Source organism: Coffea eugenioides, chromosome 5, assembly GCF_003713205.1.
Source record: "Coffea eugenioides isolate CCC68of chromosome 5, Ceug_1.0, whole genome shotgun sequence".
Classification (NCBI taxonomy): Eukaryota; Viridiplantae; Streptophyta; class Magnoliopsida; order Gentianales; family Rubiaceae; genus Coffea; species Coffea eugenioides.
In genome coordinates, this window is record NC_040039.1 from 34,488,595 (window position 1) to 34,498,098 (window position 9,504).

General features: G+C 33.3%; 1 protein-coding gene across 1 annotated transcript; it reads left to right on the forward strand.

The window, feature by feature from the left end:
• The first annotated feature begins 602 nt into the window (after positions 1–602).
• LOC113770610 (xylulose 5-phosphate/phosphate translocator, chloroplastic) lies at positions 603–2,490 on the forward strand. The gene has a single exon (XM_027315123.1). The coding sequence runs from the start codon at positions 814–816 to the stop codon at positions 2,071–2,073; it is 1,260 nt and encodes a 419-aa protein (XP_027170924.1). The 5' UTR covers positions 603–813; the 3' UTR covers positions 2,074–2,490.
• The last annotated feature ends 7,014 nt before the right edge of the window (positions 2,491–9,504 follow it).

The window sequence follows — 9,504 nt, forward strand, 5'->3', positions numbered from 1 at the left end:
CCTTTCCACTTTAGTTAAAAGAATAAAGTGGACTATGTGGGAGTTTATAAAGAATAGAGGAGTTTTGTACCTTTTAACGATATCACAAAGGCACCATGTATCTTACCCTTAAGTATTTTGTAGGAAAAAAATAAATACACCATAATGTGCAAGAGTTTTGACTTAATAAAAAAAAAGAGAAAGCTCTCAAGTAGTGCAGTTGCACTTGAGCTATTTGTTATATAAAAATTGAAAGATTAATTATATATATATAGATAGTATATATATTATCACCGTTACATATTTGACAACTAATATGAAATTAAAATTAAAATTAAAATTTTATATTATTGTTAAGCATCCAACCATGATAATATATTCACTATCAGTATATATTAAATTAATTCAAAATTAAAATATGTTTTAGACAAGATTAGAGACTAATTATTACAGTAATAAATTGGAAACCAAAACTGCAATTTGCCCTCTTCTATTTCATATCTTTCAGAATTCAGAATTGCTCTTTTTGTCCCTTTGTTATATAGGTTTCTCTCGAGGCATGCGCTGAACTTTAAAAATCTTAAGAGACTCTGGATACTGTTACGCGAATCTCATGAAAAGATGACTAAAGTACAAAAATGCCAACACATGAATTATCAAACTTCAAAGAGGTTGGTGTACAATACGTAAAGTATTATAGGGAAACATGTACCACTCTATTTGTCTTGCTAATAGGAAAAGGTTTGGAACTTTATTGATTTGGGGTTTCTAAAACTGCTGCATAAACAGCTCTTTTTGCTTTTACTGCCAAATTCGTTCAATCTTTATAGCAAAATGCTCAGCCTGAATCTTCTTCCATCCTCAAATGTCACTTTCTTGAAAGCCAGCAGTAGATTTCCCATTAATGATTCACTTTTGAATCAAAATCTGGTGAACAAAAGACGCCAAAGTCGTACTAATCTGTTGTGTCCTTCTCTTCTATTGAACAAAATCTCTGATTTCAGTCAAATCCATGGCAACCCATGTCGGATTCCCTGTTCAAGGTTTGATTTTTCCAAGTTATCCGGACACCCTTTTGGGATTTCTTCAAAGCCCACATCTCAGATTGTGAAATCGGCCTCTGGAATCCCGCAAGAAGAGAGCCCAGATGGGGAAATTGAAGTGGCTAAAGACAACAGCAAGAATTTGCAACTAGCCATCATCTTTGGTCTCTGGTATATTCAGAACATTGTGTTTAATATCTACAACAAAAAGGTGCTCAATGTTTTTTCATTTCCATGGCTTCTTGCCTCTTTTCAGCTCCTTTGTGGCTCTATTTGGATGTTGATTCTTTGGGCTATAAGGCCTAATACGTGCCCAAAAATATCAAAGTCTTTCATTGTTGCACTTCTTGGACCTGCACTGTTTCACACAATAGGTCACATTTCGGCATGTGTTTCATTCTCCAAGGTGGCTGTTTCATTCACACATGTTATCAAATCTGCTGAACCTGTCTTTTCCGTGGTGTTTTCATCGTTTCTTGGCGATACATATCCTCTTACAGTTTGGCTGTCGATACTGCCTATTGTTTTTGGTTGCTCTCTGGCTGCTATCACTGAAGTTTCCTTCAATTTTGGTGGCTTATGGGGTGCTATGATAAGCAATGTCGGGTTTGTTCTACGAAACATTTACTCAAAGAGGAGTTTACAGAATTTTAAGGAAGTGAATGGGTTGAATTTATACGGTTGGATTAGTATAATATCGTTTTTTTATCTATTCCCTGTTGCCTGTTTTGTTGAAGGTTCTCAGTGGGTGGCAGGGTATCATAAAGCCCTTGAAGCGGTTGGAAATTCATCAAAGTTCTACCTATGGGTTATCTTGTCTGGAGTGTTTTACCATCTTTATAATCAATCATCTTACCAAGCACTTGATGATATTAGTCCACTTACATTCTCAGTGGGGAATACAATGAAGAGAGTGGTGGTGATTATTGCTACAGTCTTGGTTTTCAGAAATCCAGTCAGGCCTCTGAATGCGCTGGGCTCTGCTATTGCAATATTTGGGACTTTCTTGTACTCTCAAGCAACTGCTAAGAAGCCTAAGAAAGAAGCATAATGAGAAGGGAGAAAAAAGGAGAACTACTCAAAGATGGTGTTTTTAAAAGTTTTTTTTTTCATTTCTGAATTGTTTAATTAGAACATTTTAGCTTCTGGTTTTCTTAGTTTAAAGCAAAATTTTGTTAGTGTTAGAAGCCGTTGGATAATTATTTCTATCCATTGGGGGATGGGGACTTGGGTGAGGAGGTGACTGTTGTTGTGATCATGATGCATCCCTAGGTGTTGGTATGTTGTGTGTTTTCTAGGAACATCTCAGCAGGTAACTTCTACCGACAGTGGAAACTGTCTGTTATCATTGCTCTTTGGATTCCTCTCTTCCTTGTTGAATTAGTTTTGCCTTTGGGTTTATGCTATCTGGGGTAAATTTTTTATGACAAGCAAGGGAAGACTTTATATCTCTAGCTGTTTGCTATCATTTTGCTGCCCCCGGTTCATCTTTCAGTGCTTTTACTGCTGAGCTTAAGAAACACATTAGTAATACTTGAATGCTAATTGTTTCTTGTACTTGAACGGTCGGAAAGGATATCCTATATTTGTCATTGATGATGCATTATAGCTTCAATTTCCTCTCCTTAGAGAAAAGGATTTCTGTGGCAACAATTCTTTCATGGATTAGGTATTAAATCAGATGATTCCCGCATTCCGAAGTCTGAATCATCTGATACTTGGCCTTTTCAAATGCTTATATTACAAGTTCTGCTAAGCAGTTTGCTGAACGGAGCATTTGTCCATCATCCCTTGCAGCAAAAGAACAGTAATGTTACTTGATAATCACCTTAGTTTCTTTTTGTCTGTCAATAGTATCCAGATTGCCTGCAATGTGTTAATTTAATATTTTTGTTTAAATTGGAGCTACAATGTTTGCGAGGCTGCAGAAATATGTACTTGCCTTAGGTGGTTATGAGCTTGCATACTGTTTCTTGATCTATCATCTCCTATGTTTTCTCTATATAGGCCCTTTTGTGGATGAAAGTATTTCAGGACTGAATTCCTTTTGTTTGGCCTTGCCCCCTTTGTCATCTCTGTTTTCTTCTTTTTTAACAGTTGTAAATGGGAGTAAGTGACTGGATTTTTGGGACATGATTGACTGTGTATAACATACATAAGAATTTAAACCATTTAGCTTTTTTTCTTTTTTTTTTTGGGTCAATGTTGTTTAAGTAATAAGGATCGTAATGTTCTCCATTTGATAACTGAAGCTCTTTGACTGAACTTCTAGAGATATGCATTGGCACGTGATTGATTGATCAGGTCAGAAACTTGGGATTAGCTATTGACAACAGAGATATATGGCTATTGAAGTCAGGATTCAGGATATACACCTAATGGTTTGTTTAATTGTGAGCAATCAAAATACTGAGGCATTACCCCGTGAAAAATTGGTAGACTATAGTCAACTTCAATACTTTTCACTTTCTGTTTGGGGTTCCTCAGATTAATTAGATATTGCGAGAGCTAGTACCCCTTCTGTTTGATTATCTATCACCAATTAGTTAGACATTGAGAAGTACTAAATAAAAGGACACATGATAAAAGGACCAAAAATAGAATGGTTCTCCTTTGCATCAACTAACAGGTATAGCTTCAGAATCTAGTTATCACTCTTATTATTCTTGCCTTCAGCAGCATCCTATTTGTTAAATTTCATGGTGAATGTATAGCATAATTCAGCCTTCAAGCTTTTGGTTTGCTGCTAAGAACAGCTTTGTTTTGTTGCACATTAGTTTTGTAGTAATGTTAACATGCCACATTCTGTTAAGTTCACGTTGGTATTTGTGTTGCTTAATTGCTTCATCTGGGGTAGAATATAATGAAGCAAATCTTGACTTGATCAGTCTTGATTGGAAACATTGTTTAAAATCAGCTGGATTTTGGTTTCAGCTCAAGTTGTTAGCTTAAGTTTCATGAATCCTATGTTTGCTAAGCTAGAGCTTGATAGGCAAGGTCTTTACTGCAGTTGTGTGTTAAAATTCCACGCAAGCCCCTAACTCTAGTTCATTGAGTTATGATTCAAATATCCCTATACGCATGATGTAACTTTCTAGACAAGAAGAATTGGATATACAAAATAATTTTTACTTGAATTGATCTTGGAATTCTAGAATTCTAGTTATGGTTTAAATTCCTGAAGATCTGTTAAATGATTGCTCTTAGATAATACATCAGTGACAGCTTAGAAGACCAAAACTGTAACTGATTGATATTGCCTAAAAAATGGGGTGTCTTTGGGTTTCGATATTTGTGGGTTTTGGTAATTACCAAGCCAGATGTTTTTTTCTTCTACCTAGTGCGGTTTTCTCTCTGGTTTGTCATCTCTACAAAAGCAGGGAGAGACAAGAGAAGGTGCACATATATATTGGCTTAAGCTTGAATACTACTGTTTGGTGTTGTTGCATGCATCCTAGGCAGTGATTGATTTTCATCTGTAATTGCCGTTTATACCAGGTCTTAACCTGAAAGAATTCTGTCTTGGATAAATGATATGTGTGGTTTCATCTGCCTCTGGAGAAAGCTGGAATGTCAAACACATATTGTTATTCTTAAGGGTTTCTTTGTAAATGATTGTTGTCCACATAAGGGATTCTGCATTTGTCTATACCTGCTAGTCTTGTTGGCAATATTTTCCATCGTTAAAACTTCAGTACAGCTTGATTTCTGGTTGTGGTTGTAGAAAAACATATTCTGTTAGGTTTTTCCCTTCTGATGGGATACTTGAAGCTACTTGTTAAGGTTTTCATGCAAGTTTATGACAAGGCAGATGAGTTCATGTTGGAGCTCTGTTTTAGGCCCTCCGTCATGCTAAAATACCAACATGATGGTATAGCCAACTTCTTTCGCCATTTCTTTTTCCCTTTTCAAAACTCTGATTATTGTTTACTTCCAAAAAAATGTAGTTGTTACTGCCCCCTTTACAAGAGGCAAACGAGAGCTAAAGAGTCGAATTAGGTCTTCGAGGCAATTTGCCTTTTGTCAGTTAAAAGTATCAAACTGCAAATACTGGATACCTGCTTGAACTAGTTATGGGAGAGAGCTCATTCTTGTTCCTTGAGATTCATCAGTCCACTCGATTGATTACCCAACTGTGTATCTAAAACTGAAACTCTTTATTGTAATTTCGAGTAAAATGCAATTTTGGTGCCTAAACTTTGATCGTTGAGCGATTGTGGTTTTTAAATTTTAGACGAAAACAAATTTGGTGCCTAATGTTACAATATTTAAACATATGTGGTATATTTGACGGATTTTTTTATATCACACTGGAAAATGTCACATGCTGTCAAGTGCCCTGTAACAAAATTGTAAAAATAAAAAATAAAAAATTCATGTTTATACCTAATTGAAGAATCTTCAAATTGTTACTTCAAACTCTTCATATGTATCTAAATTTCACAAATTTTTTCTTACAATTTCACGGTTGAATTTATGAACGCTCAACTGAAATAAGGGTTTTAAAGTTTTTTTTTTCTTTCTACAATCGAAAGGTATGGAGAAGAGAAGGGAAGAGTAGAGATTTGAGGTAAGGGGAGTTTTGAGGAAAAATGATTAGTCAGATATGGTATTTTCTTAGGTTAATTTATTTTCTTTTTAAATGAGTAATACACATTCTATTAATCCATCAACACATGACTTCTTCTAATAGAAATTTGAAAAAATTCATCAAATGTATTTTATGTATACATCAAATGTATTACACATTCATAGGTTGGCAAATTATTTTTTATTTTTTTGAATTTTTTTATAATTTCGTTGCCAGGCACATAACAACACATGACTTCTTCTAGTAGAAATTTGAAAAAAAATCCATCAAACGTATTAAATGTGCTTATATAATGTTGAGTACCAGATTTGTTTTCCGGGAAAATTGCAGAAACTTCCCTTGAGATTTTTGACATTTGCACTGACCTCCCCTATCAATTTTGAAATAGCATTAACCTCCCCTAGAAAAGGTTGGAGCCAATTTAAAAGGTAAAAGTGTGTAAATTTACTAGAGTACCCCCAATTGTATGTGACTTTACCAGATGAAAGCTTTGAGTACTTTCATCAAAACCAACGTTTAATTTGTTAAACAAATTAAACTAATCAAACTATTTCTGCATAGTTAAATTAATTAACTAATTAACTAATTATCTAATTAACTAATTAACTAATTTCTATTTATCTAATTAACTAATCAAACTATTTTTGCATAGTTAAACTAATTAACTAATTAACTATTAACTAATTATCTAATTAACTAATTTCTATTTATCTAATTAACTAATTAACTAAAGCTATTGTCTGTCCGAAACTAACAAACTATTTGCATGTTAAACTAATAAACTAATTAACTGCTTAACTAATTAACTAACTAATTATCTAATTAACTAATTAACTAATTTCTATTTATGTAATTATCTAATTAACTAATTAACTAATCAAACTATTTCTGCATAGTTAAACTAATTATCTAATTAACTAATTAACTAAAGCTATTGTCTGTCCGAAACTAACAAACTATTTGCATGTTAAACTAATTAACTAATTAACTGCTTAACTAATTAACTAACTAATTGTCATATTAATTAATTAACTAACTAATTATCTAATTAATTAACTAATTAACTAATTTTTGTTTATCTAATTAACTAATTAGTTAATGCGCTAATTGGTTAATTAGCTCCACAAGCCAACGAAATTGGTTAAATAGCGCATTAAATATAAAACCTGCCAGTTTCCCATAAAGAGCTGGTATGTTATGGGCAATTTTTTTTTTAACTTTCACATATTTAATTTATGTTAAATACAAAACATATTAGTTTTCCTTTGGGCGCTATTTAACCAATTTTTTCCATAAAGAGCTGGTATGTTTTCTATAAAGAGCTGGTATAAAACATGCTACAAAACCTACCAGTTTCCGATAAAGAGTTGGTATGTTATGTGTTATTTAACCAATTTTTCATATTTAAACAAATTTATGAAAATTAAAAAATAACGTATTTGAAAGTTGCATTTTTATTTGGAAGAACGCATTCCTTCGATGTGTTTTTCTTCCTTTGGAAAGAGACTCAAAAATCGCCACCCTTTAGAGAGTTAGTTTAAAAACTCCCTCTTTTTGGAATTTACTCCTTATTAATACAGCCACTATATTATTTTCTAGTATTAATTTTTGTTATGGTTTATGATTTTCTTATATTTTATCAAAAAAAGTTAATAACTATTGTAGTTACAATTATGGAGATGTTAATTTGTCGTATGTGTAATTCTTTAGTTTTATAAGAATTGTTATATCAGAGGTAAATTTGAAATTTAATTGCATTTAATTCCGAAACACTCGTCAAACCAAGCTAGATATTGGAATGAAAAATATGTTGCATTTATACCCCCTGAACTTGCTTGATCCTTAATGCCTATGCCCCTCCCTTGTTAATACTAATTGTCAAGCAAGATCAGGGCAAAATTGGAAGAAATTTCTTATCTCACTTCTACAAATAATTTTTTAATGGGACATCAAGCCTCAGGGGAGGTTGCTGCAACGAATTGTTCCTGTTCAGGGGTGCTGAATGCCATTTCTAAACCTAGAGGGGAGGTCAGTGCAAGTGTCAGAAACCTCAGGGGAGGTTTATGCAATTATCCCTTGTTTTCCTCCAAAGTTCGTGTACTAGAATTGGTTAAGAGTCAAAGTCTAGGCACCATAATTGCATTTTACTGTAATTTCATATGTATGTACTGATTTCTAATGCTTCAACTAGGCATTCCTTGGGAGGGATCGGTTGGGTGGGGTTGGGTAGAGTAGGGGGGCAGGATTGTAAATGGGGCTCCTGCACTAAATCATTTCAAGGGTAGAATTTTGGAAGCTGCTTCCTGCAGTTTTCAGGGAGAAAACCTGCAACGTGATGGCTCAGAAGTCAGAACACTGGAGATAAAACCTTTATGATCATACTGGTCAGCTCATTTTCTCTACTAGAAACTAAAATTAAACAGGTTTTACACTAAATTTGATTTCATTATAACTGAAATTCTAGTCAAGTGGGATTTTGCCTGTTTGTGCATAAACAGCAGCACTAATTTAGTTTGCCAATCAGTAGATGTTTTGAGCAATGTGACAAGAGAACTCGAAGCCAAAAGATTCTTTGTTATAACTTTACGTGTTACACTAGCTATCTGATTGACACGTCCCATATAATAATGGACAAAATTCCAAATTTTAAAATATTTCGCTTGATACGACACTTGCCATTTTAAGAAACTATATAACATAATGTAACATAGAAATGTATAACAGTAAACGTGAGGGTCGAACTAGAATTAAAAATCTCAACCTAACTTAATAGTTTTAAATTTTTACCAACTGAGCTAGTTGCCTTATAGGAACTTTCAAAAACAAAAAGAAAAAAAGGGTATACAATCAAATACTCTTCTCAAATTCGACTGTTTTAGTTTATAAGTTGCAACTTTTTTTTCTTTGTTTTTTTTCGACAATCGATAATAGTCTACTCTACACTTACTCCTACTCTAATCTATTCTAGAGGGGACTCAACTGGGCCTATGGAGGAGTCGATCGGGACTGAATTACCATTGGATCAGACGGATGCACTATACACACGTCTGGATTTGTGGAGAGCCACATATTGTGGCTTTGCCTCCTACCCCACCAAGCCTTAATGATTTGATGGTGGCCACCAACCCAAAGACTGGTGGTTTGTTTATAAGTTGTAACAACTTCCAAAATTTTGGGCTTAGTTGTTACTTGTTAGTTTAACTGTTTCCCTGATATACTTATGCAATGGAATTTAAGAACATTGACGACAAATATTTAGAAGCCAGCAGAATCATTTATTGAAGTTGTCTCCCCTTCCATCAAGACCTAATGAAAAGGAAAAAAGAAAAACGGAAATAGCAAATGAAAAGGAAATAGAAAATGCTTGTGTCGGCAACCTTGTAGTTGTCTTTTCTTTTTCCCTTTTAAGATAAATTTGTGCTAATGCTATTGATTTACACTTTCTCCTTAAAATTCATTGTTGGTTTTTGTTGGTAAAACTCCTAAATATTATTTAATTTATTTACTATGACAAGTTTAGATGACATTCCATGTTCATAGAAAATTTACTTGTTCTTTTTTTATTAGAAAACTATTTACTACTCCCCCCATCTACTTTGCTGGACTTGTTTTCCCTTTTCATCTATTCTAAATTATCTAGTTCACTTTCTAATTAAAAAGTATAGTTAAATTTTAATTTCTTTAAAATATCCTTATTTAATTTACTTTGTTATCAATTAATATAACAATCTAATTTAATTGTGGTAAGTATGATACTTAATTTAGTCAAATGTACTAGCACATCCAAAATCACATCATGGTACCATTCTAAGCCTATTCATCAAATATTATTGTATTCATGGTCTTGATTTTTGTGATAATTAATTAGTCATATAATATTGATGTAAAGGT

Bases quoted from the DNA above. Each gene is read 5' to 3' on its own strand.
- LOC113770610 (XM_027315123.1), top strand. From the start codon at position 814: ATGCTCAGCCTGAATCTTCTTCCATCCTCAAATGTCACTTTCTTGAAA.